The 14,122-nt window shown below is 32.5% G+C and overlaps 1 protein-coding gene and 1 long non-coding RNA gene across 2 annotated transcripts; both read right to left on the reverse strand.

Moving 5' to 3' along the window:
* Positions 1–205: 205 nt before the first annotated feature.
* On the reverse strand, positions 206–1,628 carry LOC108559783. The gene is made up of 3 exons (XR_001890947.1): positions 1,357–1,628; positions 1,059–1,306; positions 206–1,000 (listed from the first exon to the last, which is right to left on the reverse strand). It is a non-coding gene; the product is annotated as an uncharacterized LOC108559783 (long non-coding RNA).
* Positions 1,629–4,628: 3,000 nt separating this feature from the next.
* On the reverse strand, positions 4,629–13,146 carry LOC108559781. The gene is made up of 5 exons (XM_017917128.1): positions 13,050–13,146; positions 7,646–7,866; positions 6,289–7,524; positions 6,114–6,226; positions 4,629–5,485 (listed from the first exon to the last, which is right to left on the reverse strand). Coding segments are annotated over exons 1-5 (1,767 nt in total). The 5' UTR covers positions 13,052–13,146; the 3' UTR covers positions 4,629–5,290.
* Between the last annotated feature and the right edge of the window lie 976 nt (positions 13,147–14,122).

Here is a 14,122-nt window from a genome sequence, read left to right on the forward strand (position 1 = left end):
TTACTATAGTTTAACTTACTTTTTATTTATTTTATTGTTTTTCGGGACCGAAGGAAGAACAGTTGATCTTTTATTTTTTATTTGCAGTAACTGAATCGGTTTCCTTTGGCCAAAGACACTCATTGTAAATTTGTTTTTATTTTCTTTGTATCATTTTTTTTGTCAATAAATTTGATTATTATTATTAAATAGTGGAAATCTTAACTGCTGAATGTAACCATAAATATTACTTCATTAAGGAGATGGGTAACAACAATGAACCCTATAGCACCCATGCTTCTATTGTTGCTTCGTACATGATCCTTAGAGATTGGAAAACATTTGTGATGCATAGAAAATACTGGGAAAACAAAAATGTTTTTTTTTCATCAAATTCCCAGAAAGTATTTTATATAACTATCAATCTATATTTTCACTTATTTTAAACTATATCTATTTTACTTCTACTTCCTTTTCCTATCCACACTTCACTTGGCTTGCGCGTCTTGCACAATTTCGCCAGCTATGGTTTTTATTCTATTTTAGAGGAACATTCATATTACGCGCCTAAAGTACAGGCAACCAAACATACATATACAATTTGCAGAAAAATTAGGAAAACAACGACTTAGATAATGGCCTGTATTTTCTTAAACTTGAGCTACCAGAAGAATTTTATAAATGGATGTTGATCTTGCATATACACGTATCAAAATGAATGTAAATGTTAATTTGTAGCTACAAAGGCGTCGTCGTAAGTGATTAACAAACTTTGGTATTTCACAAATGAGTTGGGGAAATAGCGTCCTCGAAAATTAAATGCATTTTCGTATACACCAACTCTCAGAAGAGATATAGAGAGATTAAAATGAGTGTAAATACAAGTTTGTAGCTACCATAGTTTCATCACAATTAATTATCAAACTTTAGTATTAGATAGTTTGGAAAAGAACGTTTTCGAAAATGGCCTGTATTTTCGTAAGCACTTGCTTCCAGAAGAATGTTGAATATGAATGTTGATCTAAAATATACAGATATTAAAATAAATGAAAATATAGGTTGATAGTTATATAAAATACTTTTAGCCTCTTTCTGGGAATTTGATGAAAATAAACATTTTTGTTTTTCCAGTATTTTCTATGCATCTACCATTCATAAATGTTTTCCAATCTAGGGATCATGTAGGAAGCAACAAGTAATATTTTTGGTCACTTTCAGCAGTTAAGGTTTCCACTATTTGCAAATTGCTATTAAACAATGCTTTCCACTTTTTGGAGAACTTAAGGTTGTCAACTATACATTAGAGGCAAGTTGCTATCAGCTCCACCTAAAATAATAACAATTGTACCAATGATTGTTGACAAGTTGACTATTTACCTTATGACTATTAGTAATTAATGTACATTCTTATATGAAGATATTAATTCAGTATATTTCTTGTAAGTTTGCATTCAGAACAATGTAGAATACACAGAAAATCCAATAAAGACCTTTAAATTCTTCTTCTTGGAGGTTTCTCCACTCCCTTCACTTAATTTGTGGCAAGCACAATTTCGCCAGTGGTCATATGTACATGTGTATTACAACAGGGGGCTAAAACACACATGGATTATGTTTAAACTGTGACCTTTAAATTTAACTTGCGACTACTTGCGACAGTAGCTGTCAGTAGCTGTCAGTCTGACAGCTGCACAAATTTTTTATGCTCACTTTAGTCTCTGTATATTCTAGATTAATATTAATATTCAAAATTCATCTGGCAGTGGGTTTTCATGATCAAAGTTTATTATCAAAGACGAAAAAATACTTTATAATCAAAGTTTATATATGTATGTTTGATTGCCTGTACTTTAGGCGCAAAATGTATATTCCATTTTTTTGTAATAGCTTTTTGGCGCTGCACAAAATCCACTTTCTTAAAAACGTTCTAATTTTAATAAACAAACATATCAGAATAATGCTTGAATGATTCTTATGTTATTAGCTCAATTAATAATTTTAATGCTTATTACTTTTCGAGTTTCACGCGATTTAATTTACAGAAGCAGATATATCTTTCGGAATATTCAGAAAACAGTCTGCAACCAAACATACATATAAACTTTGATGAATAAGTGGGAAAACAAAGTCTTAGATAATGGCATGTATTTTCGTAAATATGAGCTTCCAGAAGAATGTTATATATTAATATTGATCTTGAATATACACAGATTAAAATTAGCGTAAATATTAGTTTGTAGCTGCAATGGTGTCTTCATAATTGATTAACAAACTTTGGTATTTCACAAATGATTTGTGAAAATAGCGTCTTTGAAAATGGCCTGTGTTTTCGTAACCATGAGTTTCCAGAATAATGTTATAAATGGAAGTTGATCTTGAATATACATGGATTAAAATGAGCGCAAATGTTAATTTGTAGGAGCAATAGTGTACTCATAATTGATTAACAAACTTTGGTATTTCACAAATGAGAAAATAGCGACTTTGAAGATAGCCTGTATTTTCGTAATCATGAGCTCCCAGAAGAATGTTATAAATGGAAGTTGATATTGAATATACACGGATTAAAATAAACGCAAAAGTTAATTTATAGGAGTAATAGTGTCCTCATAATTGATTAACAAACTTTGGTATTTCACAAATGAATTGGGAAAATAGCGACTTCGAAGATAGCCTGTATATTCGTAACCATGAGCTCCCAGAAGAATGTTATAAATTGAAGTTTATCTTGAATATACACGGATTAAAATGAGCGCAAATGTTAATTTGTAGCTGCAATGGTGTACTCATAATTGATTAACAAAGTTTGGTATTTCACAAATGAGTTGTGAAAATAGCGTCTTCGAAAATGGCCTGTATTTTTGTATACATCAACTCTCAAAAGAGTTTTGGACATTAATGTTAATTTTGATTATAGAGAAATTAAAATGAGTGTACAGGTTTGTAGCTACAATAGCGTCGTCACAATTAATTATTAAACTTTGGTATTAGATAGTATGGAGAACAACATTTTCGAAAGTGACCTGTATTTTCGTAAGCACCAGCTTTTAGAAGAATATTGAACATGAATGTTGATCTAAAATAGATAAGGATTAAAATAAGTGAAAATATAGATTGATAGTTATATAAAATACTTTTAGTCTTTTTCTGGGAATTTGATGAAAATAAACATTTTTGTTTTTCCTGTATTTTCAATGCAACAATAGAATCTACAGAGTTCATAGTTGTTATCCATCTTCTTAATGAAGTAATGTTTTTGGTCACTTTGGTTACTATTAAACAATGCTTTCCACTTTCTGGAGAACTTAAGATCTTCAACTATACATTAGAAATATGTTGCTATCAGCTCCACCTAAAATAATAATAATTGTATCGATTATTCTTGACTGCTTACTTTATGACTATTAACAATTAATGCATTCGTATATGAAGACACTGTTTTATGTAAAAGATTTTAAGAATTATCCCTACTTCTGCAGTTTCTGTTGTATGTTTCTGAAGCCAAAGAACTTTAGTGATCGATGGTTGTTGACATGTTGCACTAGTACTTGTCCGAAGTGAAATATGAAGTTCAGATAAAGGTTTTCCATCCAAAAAATAGAAGAAGGAAGCAATGGAGCATGTTGTTCATTAAGGGTGGGGACTTGCGTTTTGATTCGCGAAAACCACCAACTCATTAAAGCTTAATAACTTTCTTATTAATTGACCAAAAGTAATGTAGTTTATAGCAAACGAAAGCAGAAGAATTATTCTTTAAAATAGTAAATTCATCTATTTATTTAACTATTTTTTCAATTTGCTGCAATGCCTTTACGTTTTTTTTAAATTAATCGGTTACTACTCTTGATAATTAAACAATCGAATACGCAAATTAAAGACAGAACTACAGCCTTTCTAATTTTCGTACTGTCATCGAGTAGCATGCGACAAGCTATATAAATTGGAAATAAAAGTGAATAGGTTTTTATTTTTAAATAAAAAATTACCGGTAGTAAAAAGTTTATTTTGTAGCTGAAAATATTTTGTTATATAACTGAAAGATCTATAGCTCTTTGCAACCGTTTTCATTTATTGAAATTTTTAATATAAATTAATTATAATTTGTTTTACTTTTTATTTTGAATTACTTCTAGTATTAGTTTACCAATATTAATACCAATCTTTGACAGAATGATATATATATTGAAATGATTGAAACGTTTATGGTTATCATGTTGAAAATTTTTAAATTCTTTGTAATTACATTATTAAATATATTTTAAATACTAGTAAAGATATAGACCAGAAGTTGAATCGGTAAAACAATTTAGATTTAATTATTTTAAAAGAAAAGTAAATATTTTTTTTTTAAGTATGCTACAACAAAATTGTCAACAATAATAATTCATAAACTCCTAAATTTGAATGAAGTATCTTGCAAAGATTACGTTCGCTAAATATTGAAAAAATATTAATTTACTTTACTTACCATTTATTTTTGATCCACAGAAAAAAATGTTTATTTTCGATTGATCGGGGAAAGCGGTGAAGATTAATAAATTAAATGAATGAAATAATTATGCGGAATGAATGATTTGTATTATTGTATTTCAATGAATTACATAATATGGATAGGATTCATCGAATAGATAATAATTAAAGGGATTGTAATTATTAATTCGGAACATCATTTATTACCTCGATAAAAATCATCAAAAATTATTATTTTTTTTCTTCGTCACCATCTTCCACCGTCTCCCTCTCATCTTCCATTCAGTTGTTACCGATTAATTTTAAAGCTTGTGCTATCATAAATTATTGTTCCGAATCGATACATTTAAATGTCATACATAATCCCAGGTTCTCGAAAGTTCCCGGAGCAACATCTATTTTTTTTATCATTTTTATTCTTGCATACACGTATAAGTTATATATATTTTGGACATCAATATTTAATGTGTAATGAGTATCAGGTAAGGAAGGATAATATAACTGTACGGCTATACGAGCGCAGGTTGTAGAATCCAGCACTATTAGTAGTTATTAATACATGAATCCTGGGCTGATCGGACCATATGGTACCGAAACCCAAAGGTTTTGTATGCTCGTGCTCATTGATTTTTATTTGATGGTATCGAATTTACAGCCTGCGCAACCTGCGGAATTGTCTCCAGCTCAAAGAGAGCCCCTGCGATACTAAACGTTATGTATTCGTTTGCGCAAGGGGTTTCTTTCAAGTCGCAATCATCTCACAACAAGATCTAGGGGATGGACATATAAGGTATACTAGGTTATATATTTTGTTGTAGTGTAGGTAAGCAATCGTCGAAGTCTACTGACGGTCTGGGCACTCGATGTCGCAGTCAGTTAACGGCTCGGTTCTTAAGGATCTATTGACGTGCAACAGATACTTGACAGATTGACGAGCTACCCAACGACACTCGACATCCTCATCGCATAGTTCATCAGCCTTGGCCAAGAACAATACGTTGCATTGACGAGTACCGACGAACCAACCGTTTTCACCCTGTAAATATAAGGAGACAATGTATTAATATTGATATAAACAAATCTATCAATTGGAAGTAGATATCTTATATGCTTATGTTAACGACAAAGTGTGTATTTCAGTATATTTATATATAATACAACTGCTAGTACGTAATGTTTGAAGGTCCGAAGTTGCTCTTTAAAAAAATATTACGTAATGTTAATTAATTATTGAAATCTATTAATTTATTGTAACGGTTTATTTAATGTTAATAAATTGGATTTAGGTATTCTACATAATCAGTAGGTGTTATGAATTATACACTTTACCGTTATATATGTATTCATTGTATTATTTCAATGGAATGTTTCATATTTTCCGAGTCTGATCTCTGATTGAAAATACTCAGAGCAGCGAATTACCAAGAAATGCGTTTTTATTCGCTTCGGAAAATATGAGAAATTACGTCATGTTCCATCACCGCAAATTGGAGCGCAGGAAGTAATCTCCTATTAGGATGCAGTCATGGAAGTAATCTGTTAGGACGTATGAAATGAAATGCTGTACAATGAAAGCGTTTCCATGACGACCGAGGTGTTTTGTGATATAACAAGCAGACTAGAAGTTTTTCATGCCAATTAAATAGTAATATATATATACTCACGCAGAACAAGCACATCTGATACATGTTGCAGGCGATCTCGAAGGTCTTCCCGTAATGACCGAGCACAGCTACTACATCATTGCAGACAGTCTCGATACGAGGACATCCGGAGCCTTGAAAAAGAAAAAAAATAATTGTTAGTAATTTTGTTTGTAAAGTTTGAAGATTTGATTACCTCTTTCCCAGTTCGATTCCTCAAGCAATTCGGAAGGAGGTTTATAGTTTTGACCCTCGCAATCCTCGCCGTCGGTGCCTTCGGCACACTTGATATTATTATCTTCCTTTACATCGAGAGAACGATCCTTATCGACAGCTTGTTTACGAGCAACGGATACGCGCTTATCCTCGTTGATGTTATCGTCTTGGACGCTTTTCTCCATGCTCTCCTTGTATTGTCCTATAGCCCTGCGCATCTTCTCCAAGCTGTAAGCAGCTGCTAAACGAGTGATGATGCGATCTTTGACTTCTTGGATTTCCTTGGAGTCAACGGTGCCTTCGTGGGACCCGGTGAACTTCAAAGCGTCATCCACGATGGACTCCTCCAAAGTCTTCAACTTCTCATCCATTTCCTTGAGTTTGGATTGATTAGGTTTCTTCGACATTTGGTTATCGTGATCGTGGAAGTTTTGCAAGGGATATTCTGTACGCTTGGAGGCAATGGCTGCGGTTTTATGGTAACGCTCTAGGAGCCATTCGTTGTCGATGTCGTCGCCGGACTTCTTGCGGCGGTCCAGGCCGAAGTAGTCTGACCAGTTTATGGACTTTTTTGTGATGCCTAATGGCTTCTCAGGTGGTACGTTTTTTGGAACCTCTTCCTTGGTAACGTCCTTTTTTGGCTTCTCTTCCATCAAAGTAGGTTTCTTGGTTGCCTTCGGTTTGGTGTTGAAGATTCCGGATAGCTCCTTCTCCACTTTAGGATCCGTCTTTCCCGTTTGCTTGACGGAACGCTTATGCTCGTGAGCAAATTTGCTACGTTTAGAAACCGGAAAATGGTTGTACGGATTGTAGTTGTCAATTTTCTCGTTTTGAAGGGTCGCGTAGTCTTCATCGTACAGATTTTCGCGACCGTTCAACACGTAGAAATCAAGTGGGTTTTGTGAAGAATAGCGAGTACGTTTCTTCATACCAACACTATCCCAACCAGCATAAGATCTTTTATCATTGATATCATTGCTAGAATAAGCTTTGACGCTTTTATCATACATATCGCCCAGGGCATCTGACGCTTCAGACTCTGGACGATTCATGTACATCTTAGACAACAGTAACTCCTTCTGACGGGCCTTATCCTTCTCGACGCGTTCGCGAAAGGGAGATGAAATGCGATTCTTCGAATTGTCAGCGGACTTCTCCTCCAAGTATTCGAACAACGCTTTCTCGAGATCGACGTTCTCAGACTCGGCCTTCTCATCTAGAGTAAACAAGATCAGGGTTAAAGGTCAGCGGCGATTACGGAATCCGCGGATGTAAATGCTTTATCAACGTGTTAGTACTATCTACATTCAATTTAGCTAATAGTTAAGTCAAATTACCAGGAATCACGTATTGGACGTCGTTATTCATTCCATCATCAGCTATGTAAGGATTTCCATCGTTTTGATAAAGGCCCAATCTACGGTACCCATTCAAGTCACGTTGACGCCTATTTACAGCGTTCAAAGCGCTTTTCAACGAATCCTCCCCTCTTGCTAATGGTAGCAAAAGGATCAACACCCAAGCAAAGGGCACACACTTAGTCCACATCGTGAATCGCCTGAAACGTCAATAATTGTTTTAAAAAAAATCATAATATTAAAAATATATAAAATTACCAAAAAGTATAACTGTATGGCAAACATAGTTTGATTTACGTATTTTTCTTTATATTATGCATAAACGATTCAAATGATATAAAGGTCAAGAATATTTTTTAAATTGTTAAGAAAAGAAATAGAAATTTATTTAAAATTAAATACATTTTAATGAAATATAAAAATTGTTTTGATGGATTCTAAATTGGGAATGTCTGGAGCACATCTGGTTTAAATTTTAATTCCACTAGACATCAAGTGAATTGAATTTGTGTTGTAAAATATTGCTAATGGAGTCGGCAAACTGTCTGCATCGGATAGCAACGAAAGTTCCGAATATAATTTGATGTAAATCGTCCATTAACTGCGCGTAATTCAGTTTGAAATTGAATTATTTTTGTTTTGTTTTATTATCCGGTAAGCAATTACAACTTTTACTGGTTTTGAACTTTTCGAGCATTTACATGTACACAAAATAAAACAAGAACAAAAACAATGAAAACTTTTACAAAGCATATAAATATTCAGCGGCGGATCAATGCTCCCCCACCTATAATCCCTGAAATAAATGCACAGACAGAAAGAGCATTGCTTTGGAAATTGATTTTGTATTAGTGAAACGCAATCAGACTGGAAGCAACACGGTGCAAACGTGTAAATGAAATAATGTAATTTGCTTCTGGCAGATTCCCAGATCGATCCGATAAAATTGCGTTGAAGCAACAGAATAAAATGAACGATCCATTAGTGATTTGATGCTGAGCTTAGGGTACATGTAGATTTATGGTCGTGAAGATGCTTGTAATTAATTGCCAATTTGTACGACGAATGGGAATCCAGCCCAGATTTCCGCTGAAAAGTTTCAATAATTAACCACGTAATTATTTTGCGTGCTTCTATAATGCGAGACTGTTTGTGCACACGTAACCAAATTTTAGTGGGAACAAACATTCCCAGTATTGTAGGGGAATCCAATATCAAATTCGCAATATTCGATCTTCCGCTCTAATTAACGCCTCTCCAAATTCAATTACGCCCGACAACGTCCACTTTGCAAACATGTTACCTAACGCCTCTGCGTATTTACCGTCATTAACTGTAATGATATCAAAAGCCTTCACTTTGATCACAACTTCGTTAATAATGTGTGATATCGCCTATGACACATCCGTTCATCACCACTAAAATCAATACAAAATATATAATAGTTTTTCCATCAAACTTTACTAGAACCAACAATAATCACATTTATTACAATACTTATACAAAACACAAAAAGTAACTAAAAATAAATGACTATTATAATTACATAATTATTAAAGTAATTAATAAACTTTCGATTATAAAAAAAACTTCATATATTAATTAACTACATATGTAATAAAATATTCAATTTCGTATAAAAAAATATTTAATAAAAATAAAGATGAAATCTTATGAAAATAAAATATTAAGACAATTTAATAATTTAAATTCAGACATGAATAATGATAGACTATTGTGCTTTAAAAATATTCAGATTTTTTTTCTGCTTGTAATTTTAAATCTAGTTTTAAGTGATTTTCAGTTCTGTGTATTAAAAATTGCAAATCAATTTCAATTTTGAAAACATTCCCGAAAAATCTCATCTGGTACATAGGGCCCACAAAAATATTAGAATCTAATAATAGAACTTCTCAAGTATTAAATTTGTCACAGTTTGAGGGCCCCATAATTCGCGGGGTGAAGCTACTGATAATTTGTATTCAAAAATAAAATTAACGAAAAAGCAATGTTTTCACATTTCAGTTATTTTCTCGAAAAATATATTAGTTAGAATGGATCCAAAAGATACAGATGAAAGCTGAATGTTTGGAGAATTTTGCGAGTATTCGTATCGATACATATCAAAATTTAAATATTGAAAAAATCATATTTTAGTGATTTTATCAAAAACTATAATATAAGTATAATGGGTCCAAAAGTTGCATATAAAAACTGGAAATAAAATGTAGCTAGTTTCATGTGGTATCATTTTTTTTTAATATAATATTTTTAATGAAGACGAGAGAAAATGAAGAATTCATTAATTTTAACTTAGAATGATAAATTTTAATTTAATAAAATAAAAATATTAATAAATTTAATAACTTAAGTTTCATTAAATAAATTACTTACATACACAAATGTGTATGAAAAATAAATTTCCTTTTACATCAAAATGTTTGAGTTCCGTGTATTCAGAGAAAAACTCATCAAAGACTGAAAGTAATTGCATTTCTATTTATTCGCTGTTTGGAGTATTGCGTAGTTCAAAGCTAATATCACAGTGTCAATATAATTAAAGCGCAAGTTTCGCTGAAGTTCATTTAATTCTTTCTTTATTTCAAACAAAGTTGTTGTATAACATTGCAATATTACGTTTATTTTACTCTAAATGAAAATATATTTTAGAGTTTCTTGTAATAATTATAGTTGAATATTATTTACTATAATAAGGTTGTCTTAGTGTCATTAGATGATTAGTGCTAATTAAATTAGATAGCGTTGCCCGGCGCCTCCACATTTCGCATAATTGGGCATATCTCAGCTTAAGTACTTATTTACCAGTAAAAGTTCGGTATCAGTTAAACATTCCTATATTGCAAGTAGCTGTATGTACAAATAATTGCAAGGACTTCAAAGAATACATTTCAATGAAAGGAAATATAACCTTTACGCTGTACGTCAAAGCTTTATACTGAAATGCCAAAGGCAGTCAACGTTGAGTATTACAATGCAATTAAAATCTCTTTGAATTGAGGAATAACAGATGGACTAAACAACTGTTATGTTGTTATGTAAACACACAAATAATGCATTTTTACGGTAAAAATAATATTTCCTAGTCGTGTACCAAATAGAGGAAAGTCGTTTCTTTAAAAGGATTGCGGTATAAAAACAATTTATTTTATTTTTAACATCTTCTTCCGCTTTGAAAATAAAATGATGAGACGCTTAAAAGGCAGTCCTTTGCAGGTCCTGCACTGCACATAACATACAAAAGTGGTGATAGAAAAAGATGAAAGGAAGCCGCACAAAGGAAGTGATTCACATTCTGACTTTTTCCGCCCGGTTTTATCAGGAGTCGAACAAACATGTGCTACAGATTTACGATGAACATTTCCAAGAAATATGAGAATATATATACAACGTTACAAATGATACAACCAAAACGCAATATAAAATATCGAGGTTTGAAAAATCTTAAAAAAAAATGTGATCTATTAAATCAAAATGTGGACATGTTTCGTTGATTTATGAGACGTAAATTCCAATTTCGCAGATGGTACGTCATGTATACAGAATTGGAGCTGTAGCAGAATTATGTAATTCATTTTGTTTGTATATGTACAATCAAATCACATTGCGGGATTCTCGACATTTGCAAATCGGGAAACGACCTGCTTTTGCGGATTAAATTCAATTACGTCATCGACTGAAATCGAATAAAAATTTTGCCAATGTAATTGCATAAATATGGATTTACGGATTCGAGAGAATTTCATCCACCGCAGCAGGATGATGCGTATCCGGGATGCAGTAATGAACTGCAGGAATTTGGCCTAGATTTTACCGGAATTTCGATATTAAGCATTCCGTAAAGCCTTTCAATATGTGCTTTCCTCAATATCAAATTACATTTATGATGAAATAATTTGACCAAATTTTGTTATTAATTATATTAAAAAAAAATGTATTAATTATTTCAAGTTATCAATTTATATGTTTTTCATAAACTGAAATATCAAATAATATGATTTTCAAAAGTTTTCAATAACATTTTTTTAACAATCTACATACAAATTCGTATATAAGCATCATTTCTACTTATTTTACTGAAAGAGTGGAAAATCGTTATTAGTTCTATTTTTTTCTTCAATTATGTCTATTATTAAAACCTAATTAAATATGTAAACAATAACGTTTGTAATCATTAAAAACCAATATACCTGTTTGTTACTTTAAGAACCCAGAAACCTTTAATGTATTATTAATGAAAAGAGTATTACAATCTTTAAGCAATTCCTTTTATACTATATGAAAAAAATCAACAAAGCACACGATTTTAATTAGAGTAGCGTAAAGTAATAAGAGTATGTGGACGTAAAAGCTTTAATTAATTTTATCGATTATGAATATATAATTTTTTTTTTTCAATGTCAGTGATGTGCGTATTATACGATATTAATTTTACTTTTTTTTATATATATTTTCAACGTGTTAATGAAGACGACAAAGCTTTTTTATATCCTGATTATATTGGAATAGGGATTCGGCACGATTCCCTGTTTGAACTAAGGATTTTATATACAATACTATGAGTTAAATATAAACGATTTTTTTTTATAATTATTGCAAATGTATTATTTTTTAAACATGACATACTGTTATTTAAATTATTTCTTATTCATTAATATGATAAAGATAGACCTAGTACCTAAAATTTACAAAAAAATACACAAAACAAAAGTATAATATTAATTTAATGTTGGATGCAGGTCGTTAGCCTTGCATGTAAGTAATTACGCAATTTATGTATTTATTTTTATTGAAGTGTCGCGCTTGGTGATGGTAGGTTTAGATCAGTTTGCCTATGCTATTAGCAGAAGTCGGCCATATTGATGATAAACAACAATTGAGTAATTCTTTTATATATATAAAAAAACAATTATGTAATTGTTACAGTTGTAAATAACAAAGTTGATGCAAATTTTTAGTACGTTGATCGATATTGACTGGGGTCATGTTATTGTTATCGAGCATCGTGTTTGTTATTGTCGCGTCCATTCGTATGGAAAAGAGATGACCGTTGAATAAATTGTGTGCCAAATAACGGTGATTATTGATTTTCTGGACGACTGCTGGGGGTGGCGTTCATACGCGGATGTGCTTACAAACAAGGGATGCAGGGCTCCCGGAGTTTTAATAAAAAAGGCCATTGGGGCAGGCGTTTACTGCTCTCGTTTTTTTTCTCTATTGTGGGGTGAAATTGAATTTAGGGTAACCGCGGCGTGCGCTGTGCACATTAGGACCAGCTGAAGTGGCTCCCTGTGGGCCACATTTGGCCCGCATCTACTTGTTGAATGGCCCTTTATTTCGGTAATATTAATTAAGAGTCACTTACATTCACCGGTGCTCGCATGCAAGGTCGACGGCCTAGATAGGTGTCCACACTGGCGGATGCTTCGGATCTGGTCCTCCTTGGGACCGGCTGCCGTTTATATGTAGGCTGACGGCGGCGGCGACGCCGGCGCTTCCAGCCGTCGTCGCCGTCGCCATCGGTCGATAATGCCAACTAGTGCACAGCCGAATACAACGAAAAAATATTACTTATACATGTATACTCATACGTGCATATATATATACTAATACAAGCGTGTATTCCTTCACAATGTGTACCTACATAATGGTCCAGGTACACGAGCAGCTAACTACGGATGCAACAACGCAATAACCGAAGCCTCCATTTTGACTTCCCTTCAGTACATTTCCATCGGCGAGGAACAACAACTCCGATCTAGGGCGAAACACAAATAAACTCCGAAAACCCTCAATTTATATAGCGATTGATTATGCAATATGCTAACAGCTCCGTATTTTACTTGCTTTTTTTTAATCAATCCATTTCATTGTTGGATAACTTCAATTGCAATCCATTAGATGCGTAGCACGCTTTTATGGATTGCCATAATTTATTTTATACGTCCATTACGTAGTTGCTATAAGGATTCTTACAAAAGTTAAGCAACGGCGTCCAATTAAAATTTGAAAAACTGATTATAAAAGTTAAGCAAGGAAAGGTGACAGATTCAAATCTCTCCAACAACAAAAATCCATTGTGATAAGCATAAAAGGTGACAGAAATATGGCCGTAGGGATTAAAATAAAAAAGTTAAGCACAGAATAACTTTGATGAAAAACTCAACGTTAACATCAACTTAGATTAAAGAACAGTATCGAAACTAATTCTACTTGTATTCAATTTTGATTTGCTGATTACCAAAGTTAAGCATCAGCACCACCAAACATCGATTTGATAATTTTTGGATAAGTACTTATAAGTTAAGCTTACAATAGTTAAGCAAGGAAAATTACTTCGATGAACTTAACAGTCTATTTGATAGTTGGGTGCCCTTTGCCAACTCGGGACTACTCTGAAGACACTTAGTATAATGATGACGTTTTAAACGCAAACCT

The sequence above is a fragment of the Nicrophorus vespilloides genome, unplaced genomic scaffold, assembly GCF_001412225.1.
Source record: "Nicrophorus vespilloides isolate i.1.1-1 unplaced genomic scaffold, Nicve_v1.0, whole genome shotgun sequence".
Classification (NCBI taxonomy): domain Eukaryota; kingdom Metazoa; phylum Arthropoda; class Insecta; order Coleoptera; family Silphidae; genus Nicrophorus; species Nicrophorus vespilloides.